Source organism: Amblyraja radiata, chromosome 23, assembly GCF_010909765.2.
Source record: "Amblyraja radiata isolate CabotCenter1 chromosome 23, sAmbRad1.1.pri, whole genome shotgun sequence".
In the NCBI taxonomy this organism is placed as follows: Eukaryota; Metazoa; Chordata; class Chondrichthyes; order Rajiformes; family Rajidae; genus Amblyraja; species Amblyraja radiata.
The window spans coordinates 35,348,920-35,362,517 of NC_045978.1; the positions used below are offsets into that span (position 1 = coordinate 35,348,920).

A 13,598-nucleotide genomic window follows, 5' to 3' on the forward strand; every position below is an offset into this window, starting at 1 on the left:
AAGATTGAGCTTTTTTGTACAGAGAGATCTTACGGTGAAAGTTCATAGCTTCCTGAAGGTGGAAACACAAATAAATAAGGTGGTAAAGAAAGTGTACTGGAGTGTCAGAGACTGAGGTTCTGATGGAAGTATAACAAATTCTGAGAAGCCTAGGTAAGGTAGATTGGTTTTTTTTCCCCATGGTGGATATGTCAAATACTGTAGGTATTTGACAAATACTTAAGGTGAGGAGGAAAGTCTGAAGGAGATTTGCTGGGCACATTTGTTTCAAACACTGTGGTAGGTCCCTGCAAAGCACTGCCAGAAGTGAAGAGTAGATATGATAGTAACATGTTAGAGGTTTTAAACGGACGCATACGCGGGTATGGAACAGAGGGACGTGGTCTAAAGAAGGGTTTAGGCCCGAAACGTTGCCTATTTCCTTCGCTCCATAGATGCTGCTGCACCCGCTGAGTTTCTCCAGCACTTTTGTCTACCCAGAGGGATGTGGACCATGTGCAAGTAGATAAGATTAATTCCATGGCTATGCTGAGATGGTGGGCCAAAGATCCTGTTCTTGTGTTGTACTGTTTTATGTTCCTTGTACATTCAAGTCAGAGACCGAACTGAAATGGAGAAATTGCTACTGAGGCCAAGATTGGATTAGCCATTATGTTATCGATGGTAAAGCAGGATCAGGGAGCAAATGGTCTTCTCCACCTGATGTTTCTTGTGAAGGCTTTAGAGAGAGTGTACAAGAGATTTACTCGTCAGAAACTGCACTTGAATTTGGTGTCCTTTCACCCTGCTTGAAGTGTTAGGAAACTGCACTTGAATTCGGTGGCCTTGCACCCTGCTTGAAGTGGTAGGAATCTGCACCTGAATTTGGTGGCCTTGCACCATGCTTGAAGTGGTATGAAACTGCAATTGAATTTGGTGGCCTTGCACCCTGCTTGAAATGGTCGGAAACTGCATTTGAATTTGGTGGCCTTGCACCCTGCTTGAAATGGTCGGAAACTGCATTTGAATTTGGTGGCCTTGCACCCTGCTTGAAATGGAATTTCAAGGAATAGCTGTGAGTCAACTGCTTGCCCACCAGCTGTGAGTGAGCTGCCAGCACATCACACTTGAGTGAATGAGCTGTCACCCCAAGAATCCATTTGGCCAACAATGTCCATACTAGCCCTCTGGAAACCAGTCCATTCAGCCCACAATACCCATACAAGCGCACCAGAAAGCGCCGCCACCACTGGCCACCAATATTGGAATTAGCGGAGAGGTGGAATATTGCATTGGGAGACCAGCCCTCCCATGTGAACAAGGGACCCAACGGGTCCCAATTAGTCTAGTATTACCAAAAGTCTGATCTTGACCACTTCCTGTTCTCTATATTGATTTTAGAAAAAATGCTGCCGCTTACGGCTGTGATTTTTGGCCATCTTACTCCTCCGCTGCACAGGACAAGACGAGTTTTCCCATCGATGAAAAATAAAAGAGTTATTAGTGTTTAAAAAAATGTTGAGATTCTCTCTCCTGAAGTCCGTGTCCCATCCAGAGGGACTATAAAACCCGGAAGTTGAGTGTCTCAGTCAGTCTTTGCAAGCTGGGGGAGCGAGAGGGTCACGTCTCGCAGTCTCAGCTGTGAATAACACTGAACACATGTCTACTAAACTGTGAGTGGCTTTACTGACCTGTCAGTGCCCTTAATGTGGTTTGAAAATATAGTATGGAAATGCTAAAGCTGTGTTTTCTTTAGTTTGGAAATGCTAAAGGTGTGTTGCCTTTGGTTTGGAAATGCTAAAGCTGTGTTGCCTTTTGTTTGGAAACGCTAAAGCTGTGTTGCCTTTGGTTTTGAAATGCTAAAGCTGTGTTGCCTTTGGTTTGGAAACGCTAAAGCTGTGTTGCCTTTGGTTTGGTAATGTTAAAGCTGTGTTGCCTTTGGCTTGGAAATGCTAAAGCTGTGTTGCATTTGGTTTGGAAATGCTAAAGTTGTGTTGCCTAATTAAACTTACCTTGCCTGATTAAAGTTGCCTTGCCTAAATTAAAGTTGCCTTGCCTAAATTAAAGTTGCCTTGCCTAAATTAAAGTTGCCTTGCCTAAATTAAAGTTGCCTTGCCTAAATTAAAGTTGCCTTGCCTAATTGAAAAGTTGATTTGAGGATGCCTTGCCTAATTGAAAAGTTGATATGAGGATGCCTTACCTAATTGAAACGTTGGTTTGAGATTGCCTTGCCTAATTGAAAAGTTGGTTTGAGAATGCCTTGCCCAATTGAAAAGTTGGTTTGAGAATGCTAAACTTGCATTGCCTAATTGAAAAGTTGGTTTGAGAATGCTAAAGTTGCCTTGCCTAATTGAAAAGTTGGTTTGAGAATGTTAAAGTTGCCTTGCCTATTTGAAAACTTGGTTTGAGAATGATTTGCCTAATTGAAAAGTTGATTTAAGAAGGCCCTGCCCAATTGAAAAGTTGGTTTGAGAATGCTAAAGTTGCCTTGCCTAGTTGAAAAGTTGGTTTGAGAATGCTAAAGTTGCCTTGCCTATTTGAAAATTGGTTTGAGAATGCAAAAGTTGCCTTGCCTAATTGAAAAGTCGGTATGAGAATGCTTTGCCTAATTGAAAAGTCGGTTTGAGAATGCTTTGCCTAATTAAAAAGTTGATTTGAGAAGGCCTTGCCTTATTGAAAAGTTGGTTTGAGTATGCTAAAGTTGCCTTGCCTAATTGAAAAGTTAGTTTGAGAAGGCTAATGGAAAAGTTGGTTTGAGAAAGCCTTACCTAATTGGAAGGTTGGTTTGAGAATGCTAAAGTTGCCTTGCCTAATTGAAAAGTTGGTTTGAGAATGCAAAAGTTGCCTTGCCTAATTGAAAAGTTGGTTTAGAATGCTAAAGTTGCCTTGCCGTCTATATAATTAAAAGTCTAATCTTGACCACTTCCTGTTTGCACTGTATATTGATTTTAAGAGAAATGGTACCACGTACGGCTGTGATTTTTGGCCATCAGACTCAGAGACCCCTCCGCTCATTAGGCGTCGAGGATTTTTCCCAACGATAAAAAATAAAAGAGTTATTAGTGTTTAAAAAATGTTGAGATTCTCTCTCCTGTCAATCACACCATGAAGGCCACACTGCTGGTGGGAGGGGGAGGGACTATATTACCCAGAAGTGTGGGTGTGGCTTAGTCTCTGCAAGATGGAGGAGGGAGAGGTCACGACTCGCTGTCTTTAGTGGCCTTGCACTGTGCGTGAAATGGTATGAAACTGCACTTGAATTTGGTGGCCTTGCACCCTGCTTGAAGTGGTAAGCAACTGCACTTGAATTTGGTGGCCTTGCACCCTGCTTGAAATGGAATTACAAGGAATAGCCGTGAGCGAACTGCCAGCCCACCAGCCGTGAGTGAGTGAGCTGCCAGCACAACAGGCTTGAGTGACTGAGCTGCCAGCCCAAGAAACCATTTGGCCCACAATGTCCATACTAGCCCACTGGAAACCAGTCCCTTCAGCCCACAACCCCCATACTAGTTATCACGCTGTAAGTATTTTGTCCATTGTGCCACTGGATAGATAAAAACCACACAGTAATTCAGGAATGCCTCTTGCAATCCTAAGAAGAGGTGGTTAAAGAGTACTGTCTTAATATCTTTCCCCGAGGTCTTCAGTAAGAGATTTACAGGCTAATTCTTGGGATGAGAGTTTCCTATCACAAAAGCCTAAAGAATTTAGATCTGTAATCTTTGGAGTTTAGGAAGAAAGAAGGATTGCCTTATTATACAAGAGCCTGAGGGGAACTGGCAGGGTAGTTGTTGACAGACACAAAATGCTGGAGTAACTCAACGGGACAGGCAGCATCTCTGGAGAGAAGGAATGGGTGACGTTTTGGGTCGAGACGCTTCTTCCATATTCTGATGAAGGGTCTCGATCCAAAACATCGCCCAGTCCTTCTCTCCAAAGATGCTGCCCATCCTGCTGAATTACTCCAGGATTTTGTGTCTATCTTTGGCTTAAACCGGCATCTGCAGTTCCTTCGTACATGGGTAGTTGCTAACTATGGGAAAGGCAGTTTAAGATTTAGTTTGAAAGGATGGGGATAAGAGGTCAGAGAAGGTGCTGGAAGAGGGGTTGAGTTTGGGCTGACAGGGTAGATTGCAGATCATTAGTAAGTTCAGAACCATAGAGAGAGAGAGATAAATACAAGATTAGGAACTTCAATTTGGGGATCAGGAGGCCAAGGAAGTCAAGCGAATAAATTATATGTGAAAGAGTCAAGGTAAAAATTCCGTAGAGAATGCAGACAGGGAGACTGTGAGTAATCGAGTCAGGGGACATCAGAGACACAGGGAGGGGTTCCAAGTGACAGTTGAAGATACTGAGCAATGTTAAGATGTGATTGAGAAAGTTGGAGGCAGAAAATTCAGTTCAAGCTCAGGAAATTAAGCAAGCATCAAGTAACGAACGCCAAATTCAAAGTATTTCAGCAGCTTCTGCTTTGTACCTTGTTTAAATAGACTCGGTCCATCAGTGACCTGCTGTCTCGCTCTATCTCAGCGGAGACATCAAGTGGAGATGTTGCCCAGACTTTGGATTGTGACGACCGCTCTCCTGTTTCTTGCCTCGTGCATCTTGTGTACAAACCCAGGCTTGAAAGTGAGAGTAACGCAGAAAGCTTTGGACTATGGTGAGTGTGGACATCCCTCCGCCAAGATGTGGGGCTTTTATTCTGTAAAAGTTGAAGCACTCGAAAAAAATTGCCACATGTTGTGACTCATACTGCCAAAGTGAAAGTAGAAATATTTATGTAAGATTGAAAACTTGTGAGGTACGCGCTACAGGTAGAGCGGGGGAGTTGAGGGTTGAGGTAAATCAGACATACTCACCTTAAATGGCAGGGCAGGCTTGATGGGGTGAGTGGTGTACACCTGCTCCCACCTGTACACCTGTGCTCAATGTCCAGGGCATTATCCTGAACGTTGCTTTTTTCCTTTTTTTTCATATTCAAAACAGTGCCCACTTCTGCCCTTTGAGACTGGTGGAATGCCCCCTTCTGCCATTGTGAGCCCCAGATTCTTTCTCAATTCCCACACCTATCACTAACAAATCCTTCATCATCTGCACAGAAATACACTGCACACATGCATTATTCAGTCATACTCAGCTGCAGATAACAGGGGTTTATTCATTCTGTGTGGTTCTCTTAGTCCCTCTTCACCACTACTGACTCCCGTGCCTCTGCACTGGTTCCCTGTGCTCTATAGCATTTGCACCATGTAGGCATCCATTGGCTCGCTGTACATCACCACTGACTCTCCTGCCTCGCTGCTGAAGCCCTCAACTCCCCTTCTACCCACTTGCTCCTTGTCCACATCCATGACTCTTTATTCTTCCATTGACTCTCTGAGCTCCAAGCACTAGATCTTTGTACTCCCTAAACATTGATTTCCTATGAGCCTTTTAGCACTTGCACCTGGCATATTCTTTAACTTCTTGTACCTATCTGCTGTCTCCCTGTGTTTCATCGCACCCCTGGTTTCCTGACCATTTCCCCATCACTGGTACCCTTTCTGATTACTGAGCCCAATCCTCTGCACTGGCACTGGCTCCATGAATTATTCTACATCTGTTTCTCTTATTTCTGAATGTCTGCATACCCTTGTGAAACCAAGCCTTGCTGAATTCCTTTGACATGCATGACCCAAGCTGGGCCCTCAGAACCACCTTAGTAGTGCAGCTGGTCGAGTCCCACAGCATCAGAGACCCGGGTTTGATCCTGACCTGGGGTGCTGTCTGTGTGGAGTTTGCACGTTCCCCCTGCATGGCTTTCCTCCGGTTGCTCTGGTTTTATCCCACAACCCAATAACATGTTTGTGGGTTAATTGGCCTCTGTAAAATTTTCCCTTGAGTGTAACAAGTGGGTAAGAAAGTGTGACTTGTGTGATCAATGATTGACACATTGGGCTAAAGGACCTGTTTCCATGCAGTACCTTTAAACTAAACTAAGTCACTCCAATTTTTCTTATTGCTTTACAACGCCTACAAAAAACAAGGATGTAAAATGCACACATTCTGCCTCCTTTCTATTGTACAATTTCACAAACAACACATCGAACATTTTAACTTCACACTCCAAGCCTTGCAGAAATTAGTATTGTAATCGCATGGCTCATTTCATATTTCTCTCCGCTGATGCTGAATATTTCCAGCATTTTCTGTCTTGATAGCAACACTGACTATTAATCATTAATTACTAACCAAAAGTGTGTCTAGTATGGGAAAGTTCCATCTGTGTAACTTCAGACTCTCCTACCACCGGGCTATGTAGCCCTTGGCTTCAGTAACTGTACTGATGTGAGTATCCAGCCAACCATGTGCAGTGGTACCATGGGAGAGAGGGTTGAGTGTAGCCAAGAGCATGACTGTATTGATCCAAACCCCGCTGTGCACTGAATTCTTGCATGTTTTTTGTCATACAGGTCGACAGGTTGGGATTGGTGTGTTGCAACAGAAGTTGCAAGAGATGCAGATTCCAAATATGTACGGTAAGAAGAGAGTCAGCGGGATTGGCAAAATAAAATACTACGTCACAAAGTGAGTGGAATTTGTGCTTGATTTTAGTTCATGTATATCAGCTGTTAAATGCAACTGTTATTTTAGGGTTGATGGACTCATTACCACTTAAACTGTGTTAACTGGCATTGATTATGCAGCTTTGTAAATACCACGTCATGTGTTCAGCTGGGGTTTGGAAGCAACAATGAACAGTACGTTCCAGGTATCCGCCACTCTCTGTGTGAAATAAAATTTGCCCCACATATCTACTTTAAACTTCCTTCATTGGACTTTAAAGCTATGCCCTCTAGTATTTGAGAGTTATTATTGTCTATACTACGCAACTTGTAATTTTGTAAACTTCCATCGGGTCTCCCCTCTCCCCTGCAATATTGACTATGTTTCATCCACTGTAGAGTGTTCTAGGATGTCAAAAAACCTGGCACGGACCAATTATATATGAAACTTTTTGAATAATGAAAGGTCTGGATAGAGTGCATGTGGAGAGGATGTTTCTACTAGTTCGAGAGTCTGAGACCAGAGGCCATAGCCTCATAATAAAAGGACATACCTTTGGAAAGGAGATGAAGAGGAATTTTGTTAGTCAGAGGGTGGTAAATCGGTGGAATTAATTGTCACAGAATGATGTGGAGGCCAAGTGAATGGATATATTTAAGGTGGAGATTGAAAGGTTCTTGATTAGTACGGGTGTCAGAAGATATGAGAAAAGGGTAGGCGAATGGGGTTGAGAGGGAAAGATAGGTCAACCATGATTGAATGGTGGAGTAGACGTATTGGGCCGAATGGCCTAATTCTGCTCCTATAACTTGTGAACATATGAACTTTCCATGTTGGAAGACATCTATATTTCATAAAGGCGGAGTTGTGATGAAGGCAGCTTAATGGTGTTGACCAGATAATTCTAATGCTCATCTTGATTTTCCTAGTTTCTGCATTTTAAATGTACTGTGAGTTTGATTTTTATTGAAATTTCTGGAAATAATAATAATCATAACAGCATTCTCTTTAAAACTACTTCTCCCTTTATCCTGTCCATCTCTAGCTATGTTGAGAATATAACATTAACTCATTGCACCAATTTTGTCTGCAGCTTACAAATTTTCAAGTTGGGTTTACCGGAGTCTAATCTGAAATTCTCTGCTGGCCGGGGCATTCAGCTCTCCATCACAAATGGTTTCATTGGTGTGAAGGGTGACTTTAGAGTTAAAAAGCACTTTTTGTAAGTATTCCGTCTTTGTTTTACCTTTGGTTATTTTTCTTCTGATCTTTTTGGAGTAACTTGATCAATTCCAGGGTGCTGTTCACTCTCTGTTTCGTGTTGATAGGGAATTTTGAAGAGCTGCTGTAATCTGTCTCCTGTTACCTTCCCTCGCCCCAGGGAACAGAGGCTGTTGCTCAACTCGTATCATTCTACCCGCTATTGGTCACTGCAGCACTTTATAAAATGAATTTGAAGGATGTGATGGTGTTGTTAATTCTATCATCGATAATTGGAGAAGATACAACATTAATTGTTTAAGAAGGAACTGCAGATGCTGGAAAATCGAAGGTACACAAAAATGCTGGAGAAACTCACCAGGTGCAGCAGCATCTATGGAGTGAAGGAAGTAGGCAATGTTTCGGGCCGAAACGCTGCCTACTTCCTTCGCTCCATAGATGCTGCTGCACCCGCTGCGTTTCTCCAGCATTTTTGTGTACCTACAACATTAATTGCTGGAACTGTTGGTTAACATCCAATTCGGTGCATAATACATGTCTTATATGTAATATATTTCTTTCATCTAATGAGTTTGTAAATTAAAACCAATGCGATGGAGAGAATGATGGGAATTTTAACCCAACCAGAAACCTTCATCTTAAAAACCCCGCAGATTGGTTGATGTTTGGTGAGTTGTTACCTTTTTTAAATGGTCATATTTGACCCCAGCACGTCTCTGATTTGTTCACTTCCAGGATCAACAGAAGTGGAACTAGAACGGGGCCACTAACTGATTCCTAGAAAGTGGGGGGCAGTTTCAATGTTTTAATGAGGCCGGCAGCTTCTGATTTAGCCGGGGAACACACCAGACCCTGGAGAGGTGGGACATTTATGGGAGGAGGGAAACTGAAGATATCTTGGAGGGAAATCTTGGATGGGGCATTTCCCTCCATGCTCAGGTTATCAAACAGCCTCACTCCCTCTCTCCTGGAGGCCTCGAGTTGGAAGCTTACTCATATCGTGTTCAACCCAGGGTTCTGAATCCAGCTCCGTACTCTGCTCTCCACTTGACTGGAAGCAAAGTCCACCGACCAGACTGATTGTCAGACAGGCAATCTGTCCAGAAGAAAATTCCCTTGGTGTCCTGTTAATGTTGCTTCTCCTGTGGGAATAAAAGCCATGTTTTACATCGAAAACTCCACCTGCAGTCGAGGTAGACAATTCTAGGCAGTTATGGAGCTGACTACAGACTGAAAAAAACCCTCGGAACGTGGTGGGAGCAAAGTGCGTAGACTTACCGAGTTACACAATAAATCATTGTAATGTAATTAACAAGCCACATCAAACTTGGCGTGTGCTTGAAAAGACCGGTGATATCAGGCCAGGAGTCCCCAAAGAACTCTGGCAGTGGGTTCCCCAGACCTTAGCACTATGACTGCTGCAGGACATAGACTGGAATGACTGATCAACAGCTCCATCATAGGTGGACCTTATGGTGGTTGGATGAGGGACAATGAGATTCATGGGACAGCATAATCTCTGGCACAAAACTGATGGGCTGAACAACCTGTTTCTCTGAAGAAAATATGCAATTCCCACAAGAGTATCAACTTCTCAAAACTATATCTCTCTGGATCAACATAGAGTGGGGTTTAATGCCAGGGACAATAAATACTGGCAGAGCAATGCATCTCCGTTCATTAGTAAGTTTGTCTTCCAATGGTTAATTATCTGATGACTTATGGCATTTCCTCATACCTCCTCACAGTCGGACGAGTGGATCATTTAAGGTGTCTGTGAGCCGTCTGTCAATATCACAGACGATAGGAATGACCCGTGACAGCACTGGCCGCCCAGCTCTCCAAAGCGTTGCCTGCTCAGCCAATATTGGGAAAGTAGACGTCAAGTTCATCAAAAAAAAAAGGTAATGTACAAATTGATTTTTAAAAGAAACGTCTGCATATTTCAATTTACTTTCATGTTCCAGTGTTCCCTCCCCCATGCTCTTTCGTGTCATGATGCAGCTTTACAGGACTTTGGTTAGTCCACTCTTGTAGTACTGTGTAGAGTTCTAATCATTCCAATGCAAGAAGAAGGTAGAGATTTTGGAAAGGATGCAGAGAATGTTTAGCAGAATGATGCCTGGATTAGAGAACAAGGTGAAGTTAAACTTGGATTGCTTTCTCTGGAACCCCAGCGGTTGAGGGGAGACCTGATAGGAATGATCAACCATGATCACATTGATTGGTGGTGCTGGCTCAAAGGGCAAAATGGCTTACTCCTGCATCTATTGTCTATTGCCTATTGTCTATATTTAAAATTAGGAGAGGTGTAGATAAGGTTGACATTTTGACTCTTTTTCCCAGCATGGACATATCAACTACTAGAAGGCATAGCTTTAAGCTGAGAGGGACAAAGTTTAAAGGAGATGTGTGGGGCAACTATTTTACGCAGAGGGTGGTGGGTTCCTGCACAGCACTGCCAGGGATGGTGGTGGAGGCAGCTACAATAGTGGCATACTGTAAGAGGCTTTTGGATAGGCAGGTTAATATGCAGAGTATGGAGAGATATGGATTATGTGCATTCAGACAAAAGTTACTCTTGACAAGATGTTTGGCACAGATATTGTGGGTTGTAGGGCCTGTTCCTTGGCTGTACTCTACTATGTACCTGCTCTCTCTCTCTTACCCCTCTACAGTCTCAGCTCATGGGGATGTGCTAAATTTAATGCTGGTGGAATTTGAGTGCAGGTACTGGCGGGCAGGACGGTGGCATTTGCAAGGATGATGAAAGTTGGTCTTGGCATCATCCAGCAGGAACTTAACTTTTTGCAGACATCCAAAGTAATTTTCAGCGCACCTTATGAAAAACGTCTGCATTATAGAGGACTATGGGTCAAATGCAGGCAAATGAGACTTGCACAGAATGCTAACCTGGTTAGCATGAACACTGTGGGCTGAATGGCCTGCTTCCATGCCATATAGCTCCATGACTATAATTCTGGGAACCAGGGAGAGGAGTCCATCCTGGTATAATACAAAAGCTCACAGAGGTCAAGACTCGAGCGAGTCCTGAGCTTAATGCTCAGTTGTCAAAGGCACAACAGCACAAAAATAGAAGATCAAACATACAATACCATCAACCTGGAATTATAGCTCAGTCTGCCCCTCGTGGAAGCTGCCTGATCCGCTGAGGATTTCCAGAGCTTCCTGATTTATTTTGGAAGTGCTATTGATGGTCTTGAAATCTGAAACCAAAGACCACGGCAAATGGACACATGAAATATTTAATGTTGCCTTAATAAATACATCCTGGTAAATGTGAAGAGCAAATGGGGAGGAATCCTGAGTCCAAGTCAGAGGCCTCCAAGTTGGAGACGCACTGAGGTGTTTGGGATAGTGTTGACACAGAGCATTGATGAAGTGTTGTCACAATGTGGTGCAGGTGAAGGCACTGATGCAAAGTTGTTACAATGCAAAAGGATCTAACCCACTGGGTCCCATCTTCCACTTGGGTAGCATATGTGGTGGGAAATGGAGAGAAGTGGTGGGGCAGGAGCTGGCAAGTGAAAAGTCGATTTATGTAAAGAAAGGTTTGGCAGATGAGTCAGACGGTGGAGAGAAGGTTGAAGATAGTTACCAAGGCTGCAGGTGAGAAGTGGGGAATACAAGTGCAAATGGTGGTCTGTTAAGAAAGGAAGGAGTGAAGTGTAGCACCAAATGGTGGGTGAAAGTGAATACAGGTAAAATATCACCTCCACACTTAACCTGAGTGTTTTCTGTATTTGAGAGTGTCTGCACAATGCAAATATTTATTTTGTTTTGACTGTAAAATTGTGCTTTGCAGGTGGTTGTACAATCTGTTCCACAACGTCCTCGAGTCACCCATTCGTAAAGCTCTTAACAAACAGGTAGGTCAGCTTCCCTCACCATTCATATTGAATATTTGTGCTGTTAACTTGCACAGCATTCGAGCTGTATAACTCATGGTGGAGCCTGTGTCAAACATGGTCACCTCCTCATTGTCATTTACTATTTCTTTGATACAGATTTGTCCAAAAGTTTCCAGTGCACTCAGCGGGTTGGAAAACAATCTAAAGACCATGGAAAGTATGTTGTTTTACATTCTCCCTCATTCTTCCATCGCCTTCCAAAAACTCTCTCAAGATTGCTGCTTCCTATTCTCCAGAAGCTGGCTCCACCGTCACTCTCCCTCCCCCCCCCCCCCCCCCCCCCCCCCCCCCCCCACCTGGCTCCATCAGCTCTTTTTTGCTTATCTCCACCTATCATCCATCTGACTGTCCCAATACCGTTCCTCCTTCTCCCCCCCACCCTTCCCCTCCCCCCCCCCCCCCCCCCTCCACTCTCAGTCCTGGTGCAGGGTTTTGACCTGAAATGTTGATCATTTCTAGTTCCCCCCCTTGCCTTTACAATGGTTGTTTGACCCACTGAATTCCTCCCCAATTTGTTTTTTATTCCAGATCCCAGCAGCTTTGGTTTCTTTGAAGGATATCTCAAAGTGTTCTGCAACCAATTAAATAAATATGAGACCAGTAACTTGTGGCAGAGAAAGATGACTGAGGAAGTCCAGACCATATAGAGGTTAAAGCTGAGAGTACAAGATCTGTGCGGTAATTTGATCAGGATGGGACTACTGGATACATAGGTGACAACACAAAGAAGTTTTGTAAACCTTGGGATTGAGGCCTATGACTAGTGGTGTGCCTCAGGGTTCGCTGTTGGATCCATTTGTGATCTATATAAATGATTTGGTTGAGAACATACATGGCAAAATTAGCAAGTTTGCAGATGATATAAAAGTGAGTGATATTGCAGATAGTGAATATGGATGTCAAAAATTGCGTTCAGTTCTGGGCACCATGTTACAGGAAAGATTATGTCATTGGAAAGGGTACAGGGCAGATGAGCATACAAGATCTGTACAGTAATTTGATAATGATGGAAGGGCTGGATGCATAGATGACAACACAGAGAAGTTTTGTAATAGTTGAGATCTCAAGGATTTTAATGCAGGTGGTGATGGTACCTCATCGTTAAGGACCAGGACTTCAGCAGCAGCAGCAGCAGCAATCAGTTGCTGAAGTAAGTGATGTGTTTTAGGAACTGAAGGATGGAGTGCTGGCAACAGACTTGATATGGAGTAAAGCAAAAGCTCATCGTGGAGTCACTGAGGATGCTAAGTTTAGTTGTTTCATCTCAACTCTCCACGAGCTGGGGAAGGTCAAGAGTCAGACTAACTGTGCCACAAAATGTCCCCACGTAGACCTGGAACAGGAGCCAAATGCAGTTCTCGCCTTTTACCCAGGTGGTAGCCAAAAAACAATCTGGATGAAGAATTTGGAATGTTTTGTACTGATATTTTATATTTCATGTTCTTTTCCCCCTGTGTTCTTAGTATCGTTCAAAATTAACCCATTTGCTGAGGTTGACTATTCACTGGTTAATCAAATTCAAATCACAAATGATGCCATGGACCTGGATTTTAAGGTAGGCCCTGACTCCTGGGGAGGGTGATGCGAGTGTACATGGGCAGTTGGTTGGGTTGATATTTGGGCTGTTTCATAGTTCTGCTGCCTTTAGACATATCCAAGACTGTTTTTGAGTTCTCCATTTATACGTTGCCAGTAATCTTGTGATGGATATTCGCTATCCAGGCTCAAAAGTCTTATTGCTAACCTCAAAGTTCTAGCACAACCGAAGCTGACCTAAGTTCAGAAAAGCTTAATGTTAATTAAGATAAGCTTCTAACCAGTGCACTTTGTCCATCACCTTGACATTATCTGACCATGCCACCCTTAAGAGTTTGGTCCTCCTTTACCAAGAATTGTGGGACCAGTAACCCACTCACC

General features: G+C 43.4%; 1 protein-coding gene across 1 annotated transcript in view; it reads left to right on the plus strand.

Annotated features, from left to right (window-relative positions):
• Window positions 1-4,468: 4,468 nt before the first annotated feature.
• LOC116986468 (bactericidal permeability-increasing protein-like) overlaps window positions 4,469-13,598 on the plus strand; it is a 69,856-nt gene continuing 60,726 nt past the window's right edge. Inside the window, exons 1-7 of the mRNA XM_033042027.1 lie at window positions 4,469-4,642; window positions 6,435-6,549; window positions 7,622-7,750; window positions 9,498-9,653; window positions 11,576-11,639; window positions 11,778-11,838; window positions 13,145-13,236. Of these exons, the coding sequence (XP_032897918.1) occupies window positions 4,531-4,642; window positions 6,435-6,549; window positions 7,622-7,750; window positions 9,498-9,653; window positions 11,576-11,639; window positions 11,778-11,838; window positions 13,145-13,236 (729 nt within the window). The 5' untranslated portion in view covers window positions 4,469-4,530. The remainder of the gene's footprint in view (window positions 4,643-6,434; window positions 6,550-7,621; window positions 7,751-9,497; window positions 9,654-11,575; window positions 11,640-11,777; window positions 11,839-13,144; window positions 13,237-13,598) is intronic.